We start from the raw sequence: 26533 nt of genomic DNA on the forward strand, positions 1-26533 counted from the left end.
AAAAAAAAACATTCTGTTTTTCTATTCTTTCTACCAAAGTGAATAATCTCACATTTCCCCACATTATACTCCATCGGCCACCTTACTGCCCACTCAAAGTCTATCTAAAACCCTTTGCAGACACTTTGTGTTCTCCTCACAAAATGTAGCATTCATCTTAACAGGAGCGACATGATTGGAAATTTGCTAAAAACAAATGTAAACTAACTTGTGTGGCTCAAGACTGACGTATCTGCAATGAAAGCACCTGGGATGGCAATTCAGCGATGCATGCAGCTCCTACTAAAGTCTTCAATATTTTTAAGGATTGTAGCAGTGTTTCAGGACTGTGATTCCAAACAGAACATTCAGAGGTTTCTTTGTCTGCTATTTATGTTCATTATGGCAAAAGGTTCAACTGCCAGGAGCTAAAGTTGGATGGAACTTTTCCACCCAAAGGGTAATTATTACAGAATAGGTTACCAGGGAAAGCAAATTAAATAGATAATGCAAGTAGGTTCAAGAGGTTGCTCAGTCCTGCAACCATTTGTTCATGTAGTCCCTTGATGGGAAAGGACTATGTGGATAGGGTAGCTTGCTTACAGCGGATGAAGGGAAGACAAGAGCATTCTAAATGTTACTGAAGTTTGAAGTTATTTTGCCCTATTGTATAACTGGTGTTGGGGATAGTTGCCAATGTTTCTGGTTAAGCTGACTACTCTCTGCTCTATGTGTAAGGTGGGAATTATGAGAGACTGTAGATTTGTGTACACTTTTTTTTGATAAATATTTTTGTTCTGGGTTGATAATGTCTGCAGGAATGCCGGATGCAGAACGACAGGTATTGCAAGAAGAGCTGATCGACAGCATCCTGGAGGTACTGAAGAAAAATTCTCAGCTTCACTATTATCAAGGTTACCATGACATAGTGGTCACCTTCCTTCTGGTTGTGGGTGAGAGATTGGCAACAGCCCTAGTGGAAAAACTTTCCACGCATCATCTCAGGTATTTGGTGCACAACTGCCTTAAGTAGTAATAAGTTAACCATGTTTCCACCTTGCCCCCACTCAATTGAGAAGACCGTGTTCAACTGACAGGAAACATGTTTAACCCAGCCTCTTGTTCCAAACCCCCAGCCTTCCCTTTAGTACATTTCAGTACTCCTTTCCCTTTCCTTTCTTGCTCTTCCAATTTTCTCTTCCCCTGATCTTAAGATGCTGACTCACGCAGGGGTAGAAGTCTATGATGCCAGCAGCTCTTCAGTACCTTGTCAAGTAGCCAGTGTTCATGGTTATAGCTCACTCCACCCCCACCCCAACAGCCTCCGTGCTTTTTAATTCTGTAATCTTGCATTTATCGTGAAAGGACCAATAAAGCCTTCTCTTGGCACATACCTAATTAGTCATTCATCCTCTATTTGGGCAGCCCCAACTGTTTGGGAAAGCTATGGGAATAGGACAATTTGAGCTTATTCTATGCATGCTTTAGCAATGCATAATGCAATTTACATTGCATATATTATGTCATTGTTAATTTGCCTTCCCCTCCCCCACCCTTTTGGGTTTGAAACGCGAGCTGTCAGAATGGAAATTTATTTTATCTACTGCTAAAGCTATCTGGATTTAAGCTTGACCATCTGAATATCGCCATTCTACCGCTAGAGCTATATAGGTTGAAACTGCGTTTCTGAATGCGAAGGACCATTTGGCGCATCAAGTGGGTTTTACACTTGGTGCTTATGCGATTATTCTATCATGAAGTTGTACCCGCACCCTCATTAGTATTGAACCACTCCTTAAAGTTCCATCCCCTACTGCTAGTGCTGTTACTAGCTCTCTCTCTCAATATCCTTTCTCAACAGCCCTTCAACCAGGAGGATGGCATGTGTCCAAACAGTTCTTCTTAGTTCAGAACTGCATTGTTCTGCCCATGTGCAAGATCAAGGACCAACCTGTGAGATGAACATGTGGCACAAATGGGAAAGGATGAGGGGAGAGGAGGGGCTCCACGCATTGACCTGTTACTGAGTACCATGGAGTGGAGTCAGCCTCATGCAGCGCCTTTCATATGAGGACCTGGATTAGGCACTTGATGAATAAACATTGAACACGATACCTGGATCATCAAGGTCACATAGCTAGCTTCCTTGTGTAGGCCATTTCGTTATGCTGAAGGCAGATGTCCATCTTTCAGCTGAGGAAACCTTTAGACTTGATTTCAACAGCTGTTGTATGACGTTGCCTGGAGATCGGACATGAGAATACATGCTGATATAACAAGGACTCAGTGCCAGCCATGATTGCGTTACGGAGAGGCAAGCAAATGCTACTGAAGCTCCACACCTCAACTGGTGGTACTACTGTTTGATAGGGTATAGTGTGTATCTATACTGCGGTTAGGAAGATAGTGATGCTGTCACATTTTATGATGAATTGTGCTGCTCGCCACACTGTTTGTTAGGAGCTTCTTCAGTTGTCTGATGACCATTTGGTAATTGTCCTTGATGGGGAGGTGAGGAGGGACTGTAAGCTGGGTCTCTGTCTCTGTGTGTCTCTCTCTCTCTCTCTCTCTCTCTTTCTCTCAAAGTTTGGAACATTGTCAATCCTCTGTAGTTTGATATCTAGGCCAGGCATGTCTGCAGTGCTCCAGGCACTGTTGATAATTGACCAGCCAGCATGGCTTGTTCTAACAGCAGATTTTAAAAAAAAATAATTACATGCAAATTATTTTACAAATCGACATCCCAATCTAATAATTTTCACCATCTGTCATCCAATTTCAGGACTCAGATAACGGTTATAAACATGTTTAAGTTTTTAATAGGGGTCATCTCAACCCTCTGAATACTGTCTGTCGGGTATCCATTACAGTTTGATGCATTGTAGAAATTGGCTGGTAACTGAGACCTGAAATTCTGGTCCTACACATATGGTACAGATATACTCTAACAATGGGAATAATACGGTTTTATATTCACCGAAAAGAGAAATACAAAGAAACATTTGTGGGCTTTTCAATGAGGTGTAAACCTTTGCCCTGTGCATTCCGGCAGATAATTAGTGCAGATAATCATTGTCCCAGTGTATTCTATACATAGTGCAGGGTGTGCTATAGGGAGCAGGCTATCCTCCTGTAGATCAGTGAAATAAAGATATCCTGAAGTATGTAGTATTTCAGTTCAGATTGCTGGAGTCTGCCACCAAAGAAAACATTCTGAGAACAGAATGAAACTGGCCATGCCAACATGGACTATATACATAACCTATTAAATAAATTGTTTGGAGAAGTAGGTTTCAGGGACATTGCCTCTGTTGGGGGGATGGGGTAGAGAGGGTTCAGGTGTGTTTCTTCAGTCTGTGATGTATGATACCATTACTGATGTGTTTATTGCCATTCAAAGCCATCCAGTTCATGTGCTGTCATATGTATAAATAACCTAAATTCACTGATTTGGATTGCACAACCATTTATCACTCCCAAATATGCATTATTCTAAGCAATGTTTTTTCTTATCTTCGCCCATGTCTTTCTTGAAATTAGTAATTTTATATTTAAGCAGATAGTTCAACTGGGTACTTTCAACAAATCCCATCTTATACTAACAACATACTAACAATTATCTGGTGACCCAGATGTTCTGTCTATTTCATTGGTTACCCATGTTGTGAGTTAAATATTGCTTTTGTTTATAACTTGCTTGCAGGGATTTTATGGACCCAACCATGGACAACACAAAACACATTTTAAATTACCTTATGCCAATAATAGAGCGAGTTAACCCTGAAGTACATGACTTCATGCAAAGGTGAGATGTAAATTTGTTTTGATTTTTTTTTACACCAGTGGTTTTCAAACTTTTGTGTCGGGGAGCCCTTGGCATGCTCCCTGGTACTCCTCGACTTTATTTCTCATATGTAGTTGCTAGCAAGTCAACAATTGCAGAAATCCGAAATCTAATGCACCTGCTAGGGTTTGGCAATCTTTGTCTTTGACCCTTATTTGAAGATGTAGTTTTGGAGGAGGGAGGATGCTCATCTCTTCCTAATTCCTAAACCAGGAATGTGTGACCAAGGCCATTCAATTGAACAAAACTTCCTAGTGGTCCTGGCACCTATTCAGACTGATCGCAGCCCACTTGTGATGAGCCTGTTGTTCAAGAAATTCAGAGTTCTTGGCTGCGGGCGGATTTGTATTGGGAGCCCACTGGTTGGAAAATACTTTACCATTAGACCCAATATCCAACATCCAGCTACTGGACTGCCCAACTCCAACTTATGAAAAGTTGTTAAATAGAGACAAAGCCAGAAGCAATGTTTAATGAATTAATGACTTAGTCCTGTAGTTGATGCTAGAGAACCTTTTGTAAATCAGATGGTTTTCAATATCGTGCCTTTGCAATGCTGTATCTTCTGCTCTTTTTTTTTTAATTAAAAAAAAAGCATCTCCAATAAGCTGCTGTTAACTGCCAGCAATCTATTATAATAATCATCATTATTATTATTATTATTATTATCAGTTTTTGTCTGTCCTGGGGCGGGCCAGAGGTTGGAACACGTGGTCCAGACTGAGTGACCATTGCAGCGATCAGGGCCCGCCCGGCCTCGCAACCAATCGGGACGGGGAGCGATGGGTCTGCTCCAGAGGAAGCAGCAGTGGATGCAGCGGGACCAATGGGCATGGGGGGGTGTGGCCTCCTCAGGCGTTGTTGCGGAGCAGAGAGAGAGAGAGAGAGAGCCTGAGAGGGTGGGAGGGAGAGATGAGAGAGATGAGAGAGATGAGAGGGAGGGAGGGAGGGAGGACATCAGCGTTGATTCTATAGACAAAGAAGATGATGGGCTAAACAAGTACTGTTCCAATAACTATACTATTTTGACTGCAAATGTTTTGCGGGTCTCTGCTAGTCCTCCATAATGAAACCCTGATGGGTAGTGTGCGATGGGACTTCTAAATAAGGAAGAAAGACATACATTAGTGTTTTGTTACAACTCTCAGAAATGTTTCAAATATAATGATTATACTTCGCAGAACAGTGACTTATGTAGGGAAACGTGGCAGCCAATTTTGCCCAAAGCGAGATCCTGCGAACATCAATAAGATGAAATGTGCTTGAAGTTACTACTTTGTCGTTAACGGTCATAAATTGGCGATGAGCATCCCTAAATAATACTGCTTACTTGTATTAAAGTTTTTTCTCTCCTGGTCTTTTGTGTTTGTAGAGCTGACGTTGGTACGATCTTCGCTTTAAGCTGGCTCATAACTTGGTTTGGACACGTGCTTTCAGATTTCCGGCATGTGGTTCGGTTATACGACTTCTTCCTGGCGTGTCATCCACTAATGCCCATCTATTTTGCTGCGGTGGTAGGTATATTTATGCGCGCATGTGTGCGAATTTACAATGTAGATCCTAGCCCATGTTGATGGCTCCAGTATGGATTTGATTCCCCCAACGGCCTAGACTTCATCAATTGATAAATCGTTACTTGGGAGTGTGAGGGTTTGCCCTTTTTTAAAGTCAGGAATGCCTAAAATTCTGACTCTTCAGAAATAATGAATTTCTTAAGCAGATGATTTACAGCCTGTTTTTATCTCCATATATGAAGATCAACTGTATGTAAAATGCTACCATCCTCATTGGGGTTCGTTTCCTTATTTTTGTAGATTGTATTGTACCGGGGACATGAAGTCCTGGAGAGTGAATGCGACATGGCCGCTGTCCATCATCTGCTCTCCCAGATCCCACAGAACCTGCCATACGAGACCTTGATCAGCCGTGCTGGCGACCTCTTTGTCCAGTTTCCTCCGTCCGAACTTTCCAGGGAGGTTGCCCAGAAAGAGAGGTAAGTGTCAATCAAACCTGAAGTTCATGCTTCTAACTCAGACGCTAAACTCTAAGGTGGTTATAATTTCTTTAATTGACCACTTTCATTTCTGCATTCCACTTACAGTAAGGTTCCGTGTACAAGTCTCAGTTTAAGATAGATTCACAGCTTGTTAAAATTCCATCACTTGTAAGTCAGTCTGTATGATATTTTGCTGCTCTCCATAAGAGATGCTGATTGAACTTCTATTCCAGTTGTGAAATATAGAGTATTTCCTATGGCACCATAAGGTCTTGTTCACTTAATTCATTAAATAAAATATATTAGAGATGGCAGGGGAGGCGATGTGTTACAGCTGCAGCATGTGGGAGTTGGTGAACACCAGTTTGATCCACGGCGACCACATCTGCTCGAGGAAATTCGGCTCCGTGTTGATGAGCTGGAGTCCGAGCTTCAGACATTGCAACACATCAGTGAGGGGGAGAGTTATCTGGATGGTGTGTTCCAGCAGAGAGTCACACCCCTTGGTTTAAATAATTCAAAAATTTGGTCCGTGGTCAGGGACAGGTGGGTGTGACTACGAGTGAGACAGGTATGGGGACCCAGGATGTAGTGATGGAGGAGCCTCAGCCCTAGCAAATGTCTAACCGGTACAAGGTTCTTACTCCCTGTGTGGATGAGAGCAGGGACTGCAGGAGAATGAGCAAACTGACCACAGCACCGTGGTATAAGGGGCCATTCAAGTTGGGGGAGCAAAAAGAAATGTGGTAGGGGACATTATAGTTGGAGGGATAGATATTATTCTCGGCAGCCGATCCCCATATCCCTTGATTCCCCTAGAGTCCAAAAATCTATTGATCTCGGCCTTGAATATATTAATTGACTGAGCATCCACAGACCTTTGGGGTAGAGAATTCCAAAGATTCACAACCCTCTGAGTGAATTTTTTTATATATATGAATATAGAGCCAATTTGTTAGATAGTAAAGGCACTATGATTTAAACTCTAAGAGCTTTTATTGATGTCTTCTTTTCCTTACAGGTTGTGTTCACAGGCAGAAAGCACCCCAGTATAGCATGGTCCCAAATTCCCCAGTAAATATTATTGCACTTACAGCAGATAAGCTAGTGGAGAACATAAGAACATAAGAATTAGGAAGAGGAGTAGGCCATCTAGCCCTTTGAGCCCGCTCCGCCATTCAACAAGATCATGGCTGATCTGACCGTGGACTCAGCTCCACTTACCTGCCCGCTCCCCGTAACCCTTAATTCCCTTATTGGTTAAAAATCTATCTATCTGTGATTTGAATACATTCAATGAGCTAGCCTCAACTGCTTCCTTGGGCAGAGAATTCCACAGATTCACAACCCTCTGGGAGAAGAAATTCCTTCTCAACTCGGTTTTAAATTGGCTCCCCTGTATTTTGAGGCTGTGTCCCCTAGTTCTAGTCTCCCTGACCAGTGGAAACAACCTCTCTGCCTCTATCATGTCTATCCCTTTCATTATTTTAAATGTTTCTATAAGATCACCCCTCATCCTTCTGAATTCCAACGAGTAAAGACCCAGTCTACTCAATCTATCATCATAAGGTAACCCCCTCATCTCCGGAATCAGCCTAGTGAATCGTCTCTGTACCCCCTCCAAAGCTAGTACATCCTTCCTTAATTAAGGTGACCAAAACTGCATGCAATACTCCAGGTGCGGCCTCACCAATACCCTGTACAGTTGCAGCAGGACCTCCCTGCTTTTGTACTCCATCCCTCTCGCAATGAAGGTCAACATTCCATTCGCCTTCCTGATTACCTGCTGCACCTGCAAACTAATTTTTTGGGATTCATGCACAAGGACCCCCAGGTCCCTCTGCACCGCAGCATGTTGTAATTTCTCCCCATTCAAATAATATTCCCTTTTACTGTTTTTTTTTTCCAAGGTGGATGACCTCACATTTTCCGACATTGTATTCCATCTGCCAAACCTTAGCCCATTCGCTTAACCTATTTAAATCGCTTTGCAGCCTCTCTGTGTCCTCTACACAACCTGCTTTCCCACTAATCTTTGTGTCATCTGCAAATTTTGTTACACTACACTCTGTACCCTCTTCCAGGTCATCTATGTATATTGTAAACAGTTGTGGTCCCAGCACCGATCCCTGTGGCACACCACTAACCATCGATTTCCAACCCGAAAAGGACCCATTTATCCCGACTCTCTGCTTTCTGTTCGCCAGCCAATTCTCTATCCATGCTAATACCTGTCCTCTGACTCCGCGTACCTTTATCTTCTGCAGTAACCTTTTGTGTGGCACCTTATCGAATGCCTTTTGGAAATCTAAATACACCACATCCATTGGTACACCTCTATCCACCATGCTCGTTATATCCTCAAAGAATTCCAGTAAATTAGTTAAACATGATTTCCCCTTCATGAATCCATGTTGCGTCTGCTTGATTGCACTATTCCTATCTAGATGTCCCGTTATTTCTTCCTTAATGATAGTTTCAAGCATTTTCTCCACTACAGATGTTAAACTAACCGGCCTATAGTTACCTGCCTTTTGTCTGCCCCCTTTTTTAAACAGAGGCGTTACATTAGCTGTTTTCCAATCCGCTGGTACCTCCCCAGAGTCCAGAGATTTTTGGTAGATTATAACGAATGCATCTGCTATAACTTCCGCCATCTCTTTTAATACCCTGGGATGCATTCCATCAGGACCAGGGGACTTGTCTACCTTGAGTCCCATTAGCCTGTCCAGCACTACCCCCCTAGTGATAGTGATTATCTCAAGGTCCTCCCTTCCCACATTCCCGTGACCAGCAATTTTTGGCATGGTTTTTGTGTCTTCCAATGTGAAGACCGAAGCAAAATAATTGTTTAAAGTCTCAGCCATTTCCACATTTCCCATTATTAAATCCCTCTTCTCATCTTCTAAGGGGCCAACATTTACTTTAGTCACTCTTTTCAGTTTTATATATCTGCAAAAGCTTTTACTATCTGTTTTTATGTTTTGCGCAAGTTTACTTTCGTAATCTATCTTTCCTTTCTCTATTGCTTTCTTAGTCATTCTTTGCTGTCGTTTAAAATTATCCCAATCTTCTAGTTTCCCACTAACCTTGGCCACCTTATATGCATTGGTTTTTAATTTGATACTCTCCTTTATTTCCTTGGTTATCCACGGCTGGTTATCCCTTCTCTTACCGCCCTTCTTTTTCACTGATACATAGATTTTCCTTTTGGAAAATAATGTGACGGGAGGGGACATATCTGTCTTACTACTGTACTGTAATAGAGCTGCGAATGGGCTGGATACAGCAACAGGACAATTTGACTCTCTAGCTCCATGCATTCAATATGTCATATTTAGATGACACAATTTAGATTCTGAACTCTAGCTTTGCTGCCCAGTTTCAATCACCAGCAAAGATAGAGTGAGGAGCTGTGGGCTATAATCAGAACAGGAAGTGCTTTTCCATTTATCTGGTGCTTTATATGACCGAAATAAGTGGCAGGCAGAAAATGCAGCTGTGTTTACATTGTAACAGCAAACAGAGAGGGAAAGCTAAAGGTAAGAGTTTTCTTTTAAATTAATGAACCATTTTTCAGTTCAGATACTCTTTGAAGATACATTATGAAACAGTGGAGAGGGGAGCAGACAGATTGAAGTATAACCCGATCATTTGTAAATGTAGAAATAACTACTCTGACTGTGTTTCTTCTTCTTCTTTCTCCCCCTCCACCCCTCCCCTGCTTTTTCACACTTTCAATAGTCACTTTTTTTATTTGTTCATGGGATATGGGCATCGCTGGCATGGACAGCATTTATTGCCCATCCCTAATTGCCCTTGAGAAGGTGGTGGTGAGCTGCAGTGCTTGTGGTGAAGGTGCTCCCACAGTGCTGTTAGGGAGGGAGTTCCAGGATTTTGACCCAGTGACGATGAAGGAACGGAGATATATTTCCAAGTCAGGATGTTGTGTGACTTGGCAGGGAATGTAGCGGTGATGGTGTTACAATGCGCCTGCTGCCCTTGTCCTTCCAGATGATAGAGGTCGCAGGTTTGGGAGGTGCTGCCAAAGAAGACTTGGCGAGTTGCTGCACTGTATCTTGTAGATGATCCACACTGCAGCTACTGTACGCCGCAGTTGGCAGGGGTGAATGTTTAAGGTGGTGGATGGGGTGCCAATCAAGTGGGCTGCTTTGTCCTGGATGGTGTCGAGCTTCTTGTGGTGTTGCAGTTGGCTGATCCAGGCAAGTGGAGAGTATCCCATCACACTCCTGACTTGTGCCTTGTAGATGGTGGAAAGGCTTTGGGGAGTCAGGAGGTGAGACACTTGTCGCAGAATACCCAGCCTCTGACTTGCTATTGTTACCACAGTATTTATGTGGCTGGTCCAATTAAGTGTCTGGTTAATGGTGACCCCCTAGGATGTTGATGGTGGGGGATTTGGCGATGGTAATGCTGGTGAATGTCATGGGGCAGTGGTTAGACTCTCGCTTGTTGGAGATAGTCATTGCCTGGCACTTGTGTGACACAAATGTTACTTGCCACACTGCTGAGCAACCACCTCCAGTCAATTGTAAAAAGGCAGGGTGGGCAGAATGTGGACTTCTCTATGCATATTGATAAAGAAGATTGATAGAGGGTGCAGAGGAGATTTACTAGAATGGTACCAGGGCTGAAGAACTTTAGTTATGCAGAGAGATTAGAGAGGCCGGAATTGTTCTCTTTAGAGCAGAGAAGGTTATGGGGGGATTTAATAGAGGTGTTCAAAATAGGGTGAAACTGTTTCCAGCGCCAGGAGAGTCGGTAACCAGAAGACACAGATTTAATTGGAAAAACAACCAGCGGAGAGATGAGAATTTATTTTACTCAGCGAGTTGTTGTGATCTGGAATGCACTGTCTGAAAGGGCAGTGGAAGCAGATTCAATAGTAACTTTCAAAAAGAAATTGAATAAATCCTTGAAAAGGACAAATTTGCAGGGCAGTGGGGAAAGATCAGGGAAGTGGGGCTAATTGGGTAGCTCTTTTAAAAAGCTGGCACAGGCACGATGGGCCGAATGATTCTATGGATAGCTTCCTCAACCAACAGGAGATAAATTCCCAACTCAAGAGCATGTCAAACGAATTGACATTTTCCACCTAAAGCAATAGTCACAGACTGATGTAAGAGTAAGGTAAGTCTGGGCTGAGATAACTGATCTGGACAGAGCACTATAATTGGTCTCCATAACGGTAGGCCAGAGAAGGGAAAGCTTAACCAGGGGGCCTGGTTATGAGCATTACCCAGGGATCCCCTTCCTGCAAAGAGCACACATAAGTGAATGTTGAGTGATGACAAGATTGGGCTCAGCTATGATTCCCTCTGTGGTAGAATAACCCACTGAGACTTTGGCTACATTCATACATCACAAATGGCCACCAGGGTGCGGTATGATGATTGCTGGCACCTGGAGAAGAGTGTGGGAGAAGGGAAACTAGCGCAAGGTTGGCAAACTTCCCAACGTGCTTGGAAAATAAAGAAAACTCATTGAAATAAGTTTGATGGCAGCTGTGTAGCTAGGCCTGTAACCTTGTAGTAGGAAATCTAGTGTTGAACTTGCACCTTGGGAAATGTGGTCCAATCCAGTCTAAAATCGGAGGATGACTGCATCCTCCCACTGGCAGTCAGGTAAAGGATGGCTCGGTTGGGTGCAAAGATTCTAATTTCCTGAATATGACCACCAGTTTGTGCTAGGAGCCAGTCAGATTTTTTGTGTGTGCATTGTGCGATCCTTCATTGTCTCCCACCGTCCCCCACCTGCCCCAGGAAAACAATCCTCCTGTAGAGCATTTAGTTTATAATTGGGTTCCATTTAACAATTGGTGGCTTTTGTCCTTTGGACTGTATCCGCGATGTCACCATAGGACAATTTCAGTATAAACTGTGTTCCCATTGTGAAGTTTGCCCCAAACAACGATACTCTTCTAGTTCCTATATTTTATTCTTTCAGCTGCTGGTACCTGGACAATTAGCTATTTTCTATATTTAGCAGTATGTGGGTATAATTGACTAGTTTAATATACTTGACTAAATAAAGGGCCGCGTTATGCGGAACAACTAGCCAAGAGACACCTCTGAGGGGATGTTTAAAAGGCACATGTTGTGGGATAGAAAAATAAATTTAAAAACCATGCTGCCAGATATGAAGGTTCAAGGTTTGAAGGAGAAATTTTGGCCAGATATTAGGAAGCATTTACTTACAGAAGTGAATGACTGGAATGGGTTGCCAGGAAGGGTGTTTAAGGCCAGAACACTAGATTGCTTTAAGAAACAACTAGAGACTGTTAGGGAAGATAGTAGGATTGGTGTTTTGGAAGGATGCAATAAAATGGTTGGAAAGTTTCCTACCATATCTAGTGATTTAGATACTGTAATATAATTCGTAGTGGAGTTGCTTAGAATGGGAAAATAATATTCTTTAAAGTTTGCTTAGACATTGTATTTGTGCATGGACTACATTCCACATGCTGGTTATTATTTCATTGGTAGTCCGCTGTAAGTTAACGCAGTAATGGTAAAAGGAAAGGTGAAACTGAACAATATTCTGCCCTCAAGTTGTACAGTACCTAACCAATATATACATTTATTGGCCTTATTACACACTGCGATCTCATCTAGGGGCTTAGATGACTATTGTATTATTTCTAGTCTTGGCCATGTGTCTTTGGATAATGCAATGAATAGATGCCATATATGAGGTTTCAAGCTGTGTGGATGTAAGCTGTGCTTGGGAAGGCTCTATTTCAGGAAGGAATTGGTCAAGAAATCGCCATCTGCTGGGAGAGGACATGCAATCTCACTCGGAAACTTGCACTGTACTCTTCATATCAGTGAAAGAAAGAACTTGGATTTATATAAACTTTCACAACCTCAGGACAGCCTAAAGAGTTCTACAGCCAATGGAGTGTTTTTGAAGCGCAGTCATTATTGTAGAGAAATGCAGCAGGGTCCCACAAACAGCAATGAAATAAATGACTAGTTCATCTATTTTAGGTGTTGGTTGTGGGATAAATGTTGGCCACTAGAGATTTTTAAGAAGTCACAAGGAACATAGATGGTGTCATCTGTTGTACATCACTATAATCAGGAGGTTACAGCGTGTTGTTTGCCAGGGCTAACACAAATGCCAGGGTGGCTTTTACAGGCTGGCAGGCATCATTGGGGTTCAAGCGGTCAGAGATGGGAACCTTGTGGGGCTTCCTGTTCCTTCAGTGGATTGCCCATTTTTCCTTGTGCATTCTTGATGTGGAGGATGTCAGCAGGGCAGTGTTTATTGCCCATCCCTAGTTGCCTTGTGAGGGTATTAAGAGTCAACCGCATAGTGCAGGATTGGTGTCGCATATAGGCCATATTAGATCGGGTGGCCAATGTCTCCCTGGAAGATACTAGTGAAACAGTTGGGTTTTTTTACAAAAACGTGGTATCTTTCATGGTAATATTTCTGGTGCTGGGCTCAAATTACTGGATTTTTATAATACAGCTTTACAACATACAGTGGTGGGATTTGAATAGAAATGGGTATTACTTCATTGTTTGAAGAAGTGCAAGGATTGAGGGGCTAGCTGCTTGGGGACTTTAGTTACGCACTGTTGTTGTGGCTGATGCCACTGAGGGCTTCTTCCAATGCTGCAGAGCACTGGTATAATGAGCTCTGTACCTCAACCAGAGATACTATAAAGAATGCCATCAGGAATCAATCAGATGTTCAGGGGCATAGACCATTGTGGGGAAGGTAGCATATTATGTCTTGCATATCATTGCAGTAGATAAATGAATGCAGCTATATTCTTTCCTAAACTTTTCGTATTCCCATTTGTCACCTCCTTTGTTTTCTATGTATTTAGTGTATACCTTTTTCTTTAGTTTCAATTTTGCCCTAATTTCTCTCTCCCTGGTGCCTCATTATAGGTTGGTTTGTTCTAGCTTATTAGCGGAATATATTTCTCCTGGACTCTTGATTACTGGTTTAAGTATTTCCCAATGCTCTTCTATCTCTTTGTCAATATTTTGTTCCAACTAGAGAATTGTTTTGACGTTGCTATTGCTGCTGGTGCTGTGAAATCCAGCTGCAATGTAAATGGTTCTATTCCCGAGTGCCATGGGCTAAAACCACTCTGAGCTGTCTTGTTTATGTAATGTAAATGTGCCTTAATGCTGCTCTTGTGACACAGGTCTGTCCCTCTTGGGCAGGGAAGAGTATGCAGTATAGTGAGGTGTTAAGTGTGGCACAGACTGACGCCCTGGGAATTGGGAGTGTATGAGTGGAGCCTGTGCAACCAAGTGCAATGAAGCAAATTCTGATGTGGAGGGAGGGAAGGAAAATCTTGAGAAGCATCCATTGCTGGGCTGCTGTGAGATGTATCCTAGTTGTACTGGGACAGGTCACCCTCTCTGCTATAGGTAATGAATGCCCAACGGTTAGAGAACAGCGATAGATTCATGTCCTCACACCATAAAAGTACAATTTGGGATATCAAATAAACGTGAATGGGGGCGTGGACCGTACCAGTTTTACTGGTCTCTGTAAATGGGGCCGTATGGCAGCTGCGTTTGCCGACAGAATGCCCACTATACTGCAGCAAGTAACTCATTGTGTGATTTGACATGTCAAAGTGCTATATAAATACAAAGGTTATTCTTCAGAATGATACAGAAATATGACTACATCCTGCAGAGCTGGAATAAATCCATAAGTTACATTACTAATTGCAGCCTTTATAAATTCGGAAAAAATAATGGATCCTCAATTAAAAATGTCTAATGTTCAAAGCTTTAAAATTTAGAATTTCATTATCTTCAGGCTTATTGCTGTAATTTGCTTTTAATGGAATTCCATTGAAGTCACTTTGAATCACGGCCTTGCTCCCATTATATATTCAACTTGTGGCATTATCCAGTGCAGCAGCATATGTGCAGTGAAAACACCAAAATAACTATTTTACAAAAAATGTGTAGATTGAGGATTTGTATGATTTTCCATTTTTTTTTCCATGTTAATTTTCTCTTCCTTCCTGAAAAGGTTGTTTTCTTGTTAATATATGGTTCCACAAATGTTGTTGTCCTCCAAAACCTCACTCATGGCTGTTGTTCGTGCATGAGTTTTGGCGGTTAGTGTTGGTGGGCTATTTGCTTAGCCTCCGCTGTGCTCCCCTGAAGTACACGCATGCATTACCAGCACAAGTTACTGGGTAACGATCAGGGCCAGAAACCCGGGCCGTAATTTTTATCTTCTCCACTCCCAAAGATGGTCAAGGTGAGATCCGCTAATGCAGCACAAACCAAGAATCCAACCTCTGACCTTCCTGACCTGTCATAGCTCTGTAGTCCGGACAAACTCACTGAGCCAGGGACGGATCATTGTCACTTGTTTTTTTTTAAACCGCCAGTAAATTCTGAATCGGAATTTTTAAAAAAAATGTATTTGCATGTTGATTTTTGTCGTCTTACTGGATATGTTGAGCGTTCCTTTTGAGACTTTCTTGCACTGCATGTGAATTGCCTAATTGAGGTCTTTTGTTTGTCCGCCCCCACAGCACCGCTGTCTCAACCTTCAAGGACTTTGAACTAGTGTCGGCTCAGCAACGTCCCGATGCAGTGCTCCGGAGGCGATTCAGAGAACAGCTTCAGCAAGAACCCAGAACGAGTGCAATTGTGGCAATAACTGGGACCAGGAGGTTGATAAAGCTGGCAGTGATGGGGCTAACTGTGGCACTGGGAGCAGCAGCCTATGCAGTGGTCAATAGCGCACTGGAGTGGGCACCAAAGTTTGAACTGCAACTTTTTCCTTGAGGGAAGGACATTTTTAGTCACTTTACAAATCCCCAATTACATATGGCGGGGGAGGGGGGGGAGGGGGCACAGTATTTTTCTTTGCCTTTTTTTTAGTTTAAAATGTGTCATTAAAGACTGCAAGCAGCTTAGAATACATACTCGGCTAAAGGTAAGACTGGGTTGAACACTAACTTTTTGACTGCCATTTTGTGAATGATTGGCACCAAGTATAAAGCTGCAATATATTGCAGAGTATCCATTTTGCCGTCACCTTTCCTTAAAAAAAACCTAGGGCTATGACCATTGAAAATCTACTGCCACCAAGTGATGCAATGTGAATCTGCACTGCTGAGTTCCCACATGGCGTGTTGCCAATCTCCGCCAAATTATCAAGGAAAGGAGGTGAATGTGTACTGATGTGGGGGAAAGGTATCTCGACCACTTTTGTTCATTTTCTAGGAAGCTGGTTACAGAGCTATTCTGGGCAGTGGCATGACAGAATGCCCTCCCAAATGGAAAGCATGGCCCAAGTGAAAAGTACATGGTGAGCGGAGAAAACGGAACATGCAAGATTATCCCATGTTCACAGGACACACAACCCAGACAGGGGAGCAATCTTACATTTGCAGTAATTACCAATATTGTTCCACTTGTTACTTAACTAAATCTTGGGGACAGGTGGTGTTAGAATATAACTTGAACACTCCTTTCTGCAGTGCAAGATCTGACTTTAATTCCAGCTGAGAGAGAGGAGACAAAATTCCATCTGTGAAGATTGTTGAAAGCTGCCTGACCGTATATTACCCTGGCTTAATTGGCAAAGGCAGCATGTAGCTGAGCCATGTGGAGCTAAACGGGGCAGATTTGATTCCTGGTTTCTGCAGAGTTAGCTGATCTATGTCAGATTGACAGTAGGGAGGGGGTGGTATGGTTGACCTCTTGAGAACCTGGACTGGGGTTCCTGCTCCACATTGCTGTGCAATGATCACTGCTGGAAACTGATGGTTGGGCGAGGACAAAATCAGCTGCCTCCTCTTGCTTGAATGGCATGCCAATATTTGTTGACTGCACTTTCAAATAAAGAATGGTCTCTTTGTTATTGCCTTGACACTGCACCACAGCAGGAGTCAACGGCCTGAAATGGGGAGAAAATAAGCATTTTTTTTTAAAGCTTGCCCCTTAGTGGAATTAAGACACAGGACAAAAGCTCCCAATTCTGACACTTGCCTCTGCCTTCCTGAAGTGTGGGTAATAGAAGTGTTCTAGTCCAGCAGAGGAAGTTGTGCAGAGTTTGGGATTTCAGATACAGGACCAGGCCATTCTAGATGGAGGGTGAGCTTGGCAGCCAGTGAATTGGTGAAGTTGTGTGGCCCTCCCTCGGGGTACTTATACTTTGTTTCTGATCTTTTTCTTGTTCTCTCTTGACTATTGTCTTCTAAATTGTCCTCCTTTTGCAGTGCTTCTGTGCACCATTGTGCTTTTATTTTTATTCAGCTACCCAGAACATGTTTACATCTCAAACTAAACAATCATCTTGAAATAAAAGTGCAAAAGACAACCTAAGTGGGTCATTTCAACACCACTTATTATATCTTTGTAAATATGGAGTCATTGTATTTAAATAGTTAGAATCATTAGCAAAATCTGTTCAACAAATGTGACACTTACAGGCTTGTAGGCCAAGTGTTAAGCCTCAATTACAATCAGCTCTTCGGAGACGTTTTTTTAACTGTAATATATTGCAGCCTTAATATTGGTGTGTCAACTGGCACAATAACCTCCGTTCAGGGCTTCTTAATTTGTATAGCCAGCCCTTATAAGGCTGTGTTGCTTGGGACTCTAGTATGAAAGAATTATGTGTTGATGTACTGTTAGCCTTGATATGCAATACACAAATCTTTGACCCCGACGCCTGGTTTTCTCAGTTACAAGATTTACTAATAATCCATGTGAAGGTGCCTGATATCCTTAACTTGTAGAATGACGGTGTGAAAGGTGCTGTGCCTACACTATCTTCTTTGTTTTTATTTTCCTTTTTAAGTTTTCTTCATCCCATACTTCGTTCACTGCACATAAGTCACCTTTGTGTCAGCTGTGGCTCAGTGGGCAGCACTCTCGCCTCGAGTCAGAAGCACAAAAAACTAGGCTGATGCTCCAGTGCAGTGCTGAGGGAGTGCTGCACTGTCATGAGGTGGCATCTTTCGGATGAGACGTTAAACTGAGGCGCTGTCTGTTCTCTCGGGTGGATGTAAAAGAGCCTTTACCACTATTCCGAAGAAGAGCAGGAGAGTTCTCCCCAGTGTCCTGGCCAATAGTTATCCCTCAACCAACATCACTAAAACACTACCTGCTCATTATCACATTGCTGTTTGTGGGAGCTTGCTGTGCGCAAATTGGCCGCTGCGTTTCCCACATTGCAACAGTGACTACACTTCAAAAGTACTTTATTGGCTGCAAAGTGCTTTGGAACATCTGGTGGGCGTGAAAGGCGCTATATAAATGCAAGTCTTTCTTGGGGCCTCGGACATATTTCAATCTTGAAATGTTTGCATGTAAGTGAATGACTAGCATGAGTTGCTTCTTCCCTGGGGCACGAACCATCTCCAAGCTCCTTAGCTGAGATGAGGAACCCTGGATGGGCAGAGGTAACCTGCATGCTGTTGCTCCATGGACTCCATCTCAATAGTACATGTAAATGAGATACTAGTGACCCATGATACCAATGTTATCCATCTCTTCTTGCTCCCTTGATTTGTCACGTGTAAGAGCGGAGAGTAAAATCTATGGTTAATGGTTTGGTTCCAGTAGCACAATGTTTCGTCCGGTCAACTGGTGACTTGATGTCCAGATGTGTTGGATTATTGTTGTGATTAATTATAGATTTAAATTGTTATTTGATTAATTTACCCCAATTCAAGAAAGGATTACCACTACTGCAGAACTACTTTATTGTCTTTGAATTGTAAATTTTAAGAACAGAGAAAAGGCCATTAGTCGAATGGATGTGTCCCTCTTTCATAGATCAACCAATCTTCATATCAAATCCCTCGACCCTTTCGCCCAGACGTTTAAATCTATTTGTCTCAGATTTTGGGACCATTTTCCACCAAACTGGATACATAGGTATATGTTATTAGTACTTTGGGGATGTTTAATATTGGACCAGAGCTAATAAAGCCACCTTATTGACACAGTTTAATTAACTGTAGTATCGGAAGCTGAAGTATGGTGAGTTTTATTTATGTTGTATTCTTTAATGGACGACTATTTTCTGAAGACTTGATTTCCTCCTCTAAATCTGGTATTTTTAAAATCTGGTGTCATTTTTCCCAATTCTTTTCCTTCTGTGATTTATTCTGCACCACATTTTCACAGTCAAATATAGATTTTATTACTTGGTTCTCTTTAGGTCAGATTCTAGTATTAAATTTCAGATTGTAAATTGCTTCCCCAGTTTGCTATTTTGTTTGACATGAACTTAACTGCGCCTTGTAAATTTGCTTCCCTGTGTACATAGGGCAGGATCACACTGAATTACATTCCACTGATTACTCTGCATCCTTTTCCAGTAAGTAACTGAGTCCTCCAGCCCAGGAGGAGGTTCAGTTCCAGTATGTGCTGAGCTTGCTGAGCTCATTGATCTCCCTGCCAGGCCAGTGGAAACTGTTCCCTCTCCTGCTTGCCATCCAGTAACCCTCGCTGGATGTCCACTTGCTTAAGATTGGATGGGGTTTGGTTGCGATGCCCCCTACAGTGAAATGCTTTGTAGACACTCACCGTCAAAGGATTATACATCGATAACAGTCACGGGCAAGGGTGCCAGCGAAACTGTGCTCCTGCAAGCAGTCAATGCCTGCAAGTGTAGAGGAGAAAATTATTCCGAGGGAAGGAGGGAATGACATCCTATCAGATTGTTAATTTTAAATCTATCTAAAACAGCAGTAGCAGCCACGGGGAAAAAAGTGAAGAAATGAAAAAATTGTGCACATGTTACTTTCAGAATCTATTCAAATTCTAAGCTGTGAGAGTGATGCTCAAGTGACCTATCTGAATTCATAGTACACTGTTGAAGTGCATTGCTGCTTTTTTTGTTGTTTTAAGAATGGTGCCACTGTCATGAACAGTAATATATTTGCATTTATCACATCTCACAGTATTTTTGGAGTCCAGTGCTTTCTAGGGGGAACCGGCAGCAATTCAGCACCAGTAGCATCCCACGAACCGCAAGATGCATCATCAGATCGGTGTTTTTTTGGTGATATTGGGAACGATATTGATGGAAGAACTCCAGTGGGAGCTTAATGTCCGTATGATCCAGTGGAATGGCCAGACAGTCCTTGGTGGTTCAACACCACATGCAGCACTGCAGATTTTATTTTAATTGAATTTAAATTCCGTGGTGGCATTTGAACTCGCGTCTCCATATCATTAGTCCAGGCCTCTGGATACTAGTCCAGTAACATAACCACTACGCTACCGTTCCCTGATCATTGTCCCAGATCATGGACGATAAGTTTCAAATGGCTGCTTGTTACCGCTAATATGAGCTCATTAATATACCAATCCCCTCCATCCGAGTGGCTCCAGCATGTCTTGGGGTGGATTTAAAACATTTGTGGGCTCAATTTAGCTTAAAAGTAACACTTCAATGTAACTCGTATCTAAATCCCTTCCATGTCTAAATTGGGAGTTAAAATCTTGGTATGGAACTCAACCCAGAACCTTCTGAATCAGAATTTGAGAGCGCTATCGACTGAACCTAGTTGACCACTCCCACCAACATGCTCACAGGTAAGCAAGAAAGGACAGTGGGGAATTGGTGGCAGGCTTTAAGGGACTAGAGTTTTACAAAACACTGAAATACACTTTTACTCCTGCCATTTAAATGTAGTAATTATCTTTATTTTTACTCAATGTTTCAGCTTAACAAGGGTGTAGCGCAATGCTCTTCAGAACGTACTGATTCAACCTACGCATCAGGTTAATTGCTTGCTGTTGCGTGTTGGGATTTTTAACCACTTTACATGGAAGGGATTTAGATATGAGTTACTTTGAGGTGTTACTTTTAAGCTAAATTGAGTCCACAAATGTTTCAAATCCACCCCAAGCCATGCTGGAGCCACTCGGACGGAGGGGAGGGGACGGATAAGCTCACCTGCGTGCTAACACGCAGCAATTTGAAACTTGTCCTCCATGATCTGGGACAATGATCAGGGAACGGTAGCGTAGTGGTTATGTTACTGGACTAGTATCCAGAGACATGAGTTCAAATGCCACCACGGAATTTATATTCAATTAAAATAAAATATGGAATAAACAGCTAGTATCAGTAATGAAACTACCGGATTGTAGTTAAAAACCCATTTGGTTCACTAATGTCCTTTTTCGGGAAGAAAATCTGCCGTCCTTGTCTGGCCTATATGTGACTCTCGACCCACAGCAATGTGATTGACTCTTAACTGACCTCTGCAAGCCACTCTGTTGTTCAAGGGCAATTAGTGATGGGCAATAAATACTGGCCTTGAGAGCGACACCAACATCCCAGGAATTTTTTAAAACAATGGAATGAGGTTGTTAAACTGTCCCTGCCATCTAAGCTTATTGTGTTATGATAGTTATCCATCTGGAAAATAGCAGCAGTGGGTCTTCAACGAGTCCACCTTTGGCAGAGGTGGAGGGCAAGAACAAGCCTAATTGGTTCCTCTACTGATAAGCCCTCAGTCAAGGAAAGAATCTGCAGCAAAATGATTAAATTTCTTGACCTGAGAAGCCTCAAAAAAGCCCAGAGAGATAAATGTTCTCTGTCCGTTGAACCAAAGATTGCCAAGTCTCTTTTTTTTTAAAGAAACCCAGCCTAGGCTGAGATAGCGGCCGGGTTTCAGAGATATCATAAATAGATGATGCCACACTTGTGCTAAGAGATACAAGGTTCAGTCATATTGTGGTGGGAATTACTTCAAATGTTTATCTATTTGTTCACTTAACGATTGCAAAATAAACCAGTTTGTGAATTGACATCCAGCCTTGTCTCATTCCAGTATGAATCAGTCTGCCTTCTGGGAGATGGGCCAAACTCACATAAGGGCACTTGTGAAGATCATGATATCCAGTTCATCTAACAAGGAGGGTCCCATTGTCTGCTACAGTCAGTGTGGTGAAGGTGCTCCCACAGATTAGGTAGGGATTTCCAGGATTTTCACCCAGCGATGAAGAAAAACTGAGAGCAAATAGGAGTCAACATCAAAAAGCATTTTATCTTTATTTAAGAGTTCCATCTTCCTGCTGGATCTTTTGTATTGAGCTCTTGCTAAATGCATTTGCTTGAATTGTTTTAGATTTACAGCAGATTCACTTCTCCCTACCAGATCTGAATGGCTTTTAAAAAAAAAGACCGTCACTGATTCATTTAAACCTAGGTTCCAGAAATCAAATAATGGTGTTCTATCCATTGCTCCATCCACTTCCTAGATGGGTGTTATTTTGTTTTACAATTACAGGCTGAAAATATTCCCAAATGCATGTGCACATTGGTCATCTGTCTTTGGATACAGCGGAGATGTTTGCAGTTAACCCCGTAACACATCCACTCCCATTCTGTCACGGCTTAAAAGCATACTGTCGTCTGCAAAAGCACTGCAGAGTTCCCAGGGAGTATCAGTATATCTGTGTTACCTGTGCACGTTTTACAGAATGTTTTAGAAGCAGAGGCTTTGTGTTTGGCCTGGAAACAGTGATGCATTGGGATTGGGCTTTGCTGCAACAAGTGCCTGTTGATAGAGGGTCTACACCAAAGCCCTCATAATGTACTACTTAAAAAACCAACCTTAAAATAAAAAGTGCTAAGTGATTATTCCTCCCCTCCACCAGCAGACAATTGGCATTTCCCTCAGATAGACATGTGAAACAGTCGAACAATTAATTGACCACAGGAGCCTGTGGCTCTGCTATTTGTCCGAACTAAGTCACTTTAACGAAGTTGATCCACTCAGGTTGTACAAAATGTTGGGAATTCCTGTCATTAGCTTTGGACATCGAGGGCTGTGTAGCCATAGTGTCGGATAGGGAGTTGTAGGAGCTGTCCGTGACTGAGTGTTGTGAAGGGTTAACTGTGAAGGTATTGCTGTGAGAGAGTAGAGTGTGTGTGCTGGTACCCAGGCTGAGCATGGAAGAGATGTACAGTGTGTTACTTTGCCTGCCCGGCTGAAGATGTGGAATTTTTTGGGGCACTGTTCTGCAGTCCTCGGGGGAGGGGCGTGAGGGAGTTAATGGTCAGTGCCAGTGCCACCTCCCTCCAGGGTAACCCTGGGTAACTTGGTGGCACACACACCCAGGAGTCTGTTCATCCTGTCTTCAGTTGCCCCGAGGAGGTCTTGAAAGTCGAAGAGTGAAGTTGTACATTCTCCTCCGGTTTGGTGCAATGCCTGGCTGCTCTGCCCAAGTGTTACAAAAATATTGGTAAAGGCATGCAGTGAAGTAACTTGAGAGGTAAAAATGAAAGAGCTGAGCACTGTTGCTGCCTTAACACCTTGTCGCCCAGTGTTCTACTGAATTGTGCAGGCTGAACAGTATGTTGAAAGGGCTGCACAAAAGTCTCTTGCTGGTTCAGCTGCTTTTACCAGTTTTACACCAATGCTTGTACCAATGATATGCAAATGAACATACCCAGACCACTTCTGTGTATCTCACGCTAGAGGCCAGTCACAGATGTAACACTTTTATTAAAGGTGCAACAGCAAATGTAAATCATATCAAGAAAATTATAGGCCTTTGTTTCAAATTGGAATTGATAGTGCACTTGTGTGTATATACATACATAAAATTTACATTAACATTGTCCACTCTATCTCCACAGTATCTGATTAAGTATCTCAGCTGAAGATGATTAAACACTTTACTGTACAGAATAGGATCTTTCCAAATAAGGCCTTTCCAAGAAGGTCATTCATTATATGCACAGGCAATGTTCCACGTGCTCAGTGGCTCATGGGCTCAATCTTGGGAAGATACTGTGCTTTGAGTAGGGGTGCACATTTAAGAATTTCCACTAGGATTCTCCCGTCGTAAGTTCACCAGAGGAGCCACGGAAACGCCATTTGCACCATTTCTCTAAGGTTTCCCTGGCTCTTCTATCAAACGTACAGTGGGTGAGTGGGAATTGACCCCTTTGTGAGAGTTTCACTGGTACGATGGATTGGAATTGTATTTAGTGAGAAGTGAACGAGAATGTAAGTTAGAATACTTGTACTAAGTACCAGCATCAAGCCCTTCTATATCTGCCAATTTTTATTTTTTTAAATTTGTCCACAGGATGTGGCCGTCGGCCGCAAGGCCAGCATTTATTGGCCATCCTTAATTGCCCTTGAGAAGGAGGTGGTGGGTTGCCTAGGCTATTTCAGAGGACCAGTTAAGAGTCAACCACAATGCTGTGGGTCTGATTCACATATAAGCCAGACTGGGTAAGGACAGCAGAGTTCCTTCCCTAAAAGGGCATTAGTGAACTAGATGGGTTTTTAACAACAATCTGGTAGTTACATGGTCACCATTATTGATACTGGCTTTTTATTCCAGATTTATTTAATTAACTGAATTTAAATTCCCCAGCTGCCTTGGTGGGATTTGAACTAGTGGCTGCAGATTATTAGCCCAGGCCTCTGGCTTACTAGTCCAGTGACAGAACCACTATGCTACCATACCCAAAACTTGCATGGCTTAGTGCAGGGAAAAGCTCACTCTGGAGTGCTCCAAAAGCACACCTTAACTTCATTCCTAGAGTTTTTCTTAATTTCTCCTGTTGAGTGAGTTAAAATACTGAGGAGTAAGCTTGTTGATCTGACCAGTCTTTTCTTGCTCTTGACTTTTTATTAGCTACATGAGTGCTATTTTTATTTATTAACCCCCCCCCATCCCATCCCATCCTTATGGCCTAAGTGAGGCTGCCAAACTAGGACAAGTTGTGTTGTGAACTCTTACTACTGCAGACTGCCTTCAACTCACTCCACTTGGAACCCTTGCGACTGACAGCGAGAGGAAACTTTCATCCCATGCATCTGAGCCTGATTTAAACTCTGCTCCCTGAGGGTAGTGTCTAACTCCTCCAAGTATAGTGTCTAGCGCATTGCACCAACCATTCAGTTTTAGCCGGGGAATTTCCTCGGCGCTACTCCACTCTCTTAATTTTGCCGCAATTGTGGCGGAAACCACACTCGCCCACATAAACGAGGTTTCAGTCAGTTACGCCGACAGAGTGGGAGCAGCTCTGAGGTAATGCCTGCCACGGTGATTTAGATGCAACACATTGGACGTGTAAGCAATAAAAAGAAAGACTTGCATTTATATACCACCTATCAGCCCATGAAGTACAATGATTAGAAAGTGGTTTTACCCAAAATATTGGAAGTCAGTACTTTTGAATTGGATCTACTTTTATCTAGATTCCAACTTATTCGGAGGACATCACTTCTGTTTTAGTTTCCTAGGTAGCTGAGAAATACAAATCCGACAAAGAAAATGCCACAATTACATGCTGTGGTCTTCACTGGATCAGGGTAGCATTGTTTAAGCCCAAGAATAATTAGATGCGAATATGCTCAGTGGCAATTCTGACACTTGGGATGACATGGTTTACCATTGACACGGCATCGACATCCTCCAGTGGTGTCGCCACTACCCTGAAATGAAAAATTGGAAAGTCAGTGAAACGTACACATTGACAAAACAAAATGATCCTTCGTACATTTTCTAATTTTGTCACTAATGTATTCCTTTCATGGGTTCTTTGCTTAAGCATTCATAGCCACACATTGCTATTAAGAACTAGTTGGTTTATTAACAAAAGTTTAACAATCACACTACACATTACAGGCTCACAACCACCTGCCTCATCGTAGACACCCTGAACCCAACTGGCTGGGGTTTTATTGAGACTTGTGAACATCACGTGACTGGCTAAGTCACGCCCAACTCAACAGCGCTACCAGCCTATTAGCATGCTCACAGGTGCATACATTCCAGGGGCAGCACGGGCCAGCCCACACTGCGATATGTGTGTGCACTGGGCCGTGCAACAGAGCAGGTCTCCAGTTGTCTTGGGTAATCCTTGCAACTGGACCAAGACCTAGCTCTGTCGAGCCCGTGTGGTGGCTGGTGTGCAACTGCCACATGTTAAAAAAATCCACGCACAGGCATCTTCCAGCCTTGAGGATGTAGTTCGGGTTCTTCTTTCGAGGGACTGCCTATGATGATGATGACATTACAGTCCCCATGTAAATATTTTTTGTGCCTATTTTTCTAAGTGGTTCCTTTATTTTCAACCTCCAGTAGAATTCATTTTACTGAGCAGGATTGGATGAAGTTAGGGCAGGATGAGGCTCAAGATACAGCTTAATCGTAGTAAAACCTAACCAGTCGGGTCAAATAGCCTGTTTGTGTGCTGTAATTCGATGCAAAAACTTAGACATCATACCCTAGGCCCCCAGCGAGCTCCCTTTGTCACCCAGCAAATTTCAGTTCGACACATAGTGCAACACATCCAATCGCAGCCATCCTTTTTCTGCACCACAATCTTGCATTTAGGACAATGCATGGCATCTCCCCTATCCAGCAGTGCCTGTAAGGATAATAATCACAGAATTAGAACACAAGCTCAAATGACCAGCGTTCAATTGATGCAATCCCAGTATTGTGGGATTTTGACAAGAGGGATGCTTTTGGTCAAAGGGGAACTGGATCATGCTGAGCTTAAAAACTAAAATTTGAAAAAAAAAACCCACAGTGGATTCAAGAGAGTATCTGAATCACAACTGAGCTTTCTCCGCACACAGTAGTTTTTTGTTTTTAGGTCAATTTTTAATTTGACTCGAGGAAATGGAACCCCTTCCCATTTTGGTCACCCAGCAGTATCAAGCACTCCCAATGCAACAACAACAA

General features: G+C 42.6%; 2 protein-coding genes across 4 annotated transcripts in view; one reads left to right on the plus strand and one right to left on the minus strand.

Annotated features, from left to right (window-relative positions):
• Positions 1-19055, plus strand: part of tbc1d20 (TBC1 domain family, member 20) — a 39480-nt gene extending 20425 nt beyond the window's left edge. The window contains exons 4-9 of one of the 2 annotated variants that reach the window (XM_070896382.1): positions 798-984; positions 3683-3784; positions 5196-5337; positions 5638-5816; positions 6841-6893; positions 15370-15450. In XM_070896382.1, the coding sequence (XP_070752483.1) occupies positions 798-984; positions 3683-3784; positions 5196-5337; positions 5638-5816; positions 6841-6874 (644 nt within the window). In that variant the 3' untranslated portion in view covers positions 6875-6893; positions 15370-15450. Of the gene's footprint in view, positions 1-797; positions 985-3682; positions 3785-5195; positions 5338-5637; positions 5817-6840; positions 6894-15369 lie in introns of both variants that reach the window. The other variant, XM_070896381.1, reaches the window with a different exon arrangement.
• Positions 19056-23295: 4240 nt separating this feature from the next.
• LOC139277107 (ranBP-type and C3HC4-type zinc finger-containing protein 1-like) overlaps positions 23296-26533 on the minus strand; it is a 58355-nt gene continuing 55117 nt past the window's right edge. For both annotated transcript variants that reach the window (XM_070895125.1, XM_070895124.1), the window contains 2 exons: positions 26070-26213; positions 23296-25275 (listed from right to left, as the gene is read on the minus strand). In XM_070895125.1, the coding sequence (XP_070751226.1) occupies positions 25195-25275; positions 26070-26213 (225 nt within the window). In that variant the 3' untranslated portion in view covers positions 23296-25194. The remainder of the gene's footprint in view (positions 25276-26069; positions 26214-26533) is intronic.

This window comes from Pristiophorus japonicus, chromosome 12 (assembly GCF_044704955.1).
Source record: "Pristiophorus japonicus isolate sPriJap1 chromosome 12, sPriJap1.hap1, whole genome shotgun sequence".
NCBI classification, from domain to species: Eukaryota; Metazoa; Chordata; class Chondrichthyes; family Pristiophoridae; genus Pristiophorus; species Pristiophorus japonicus.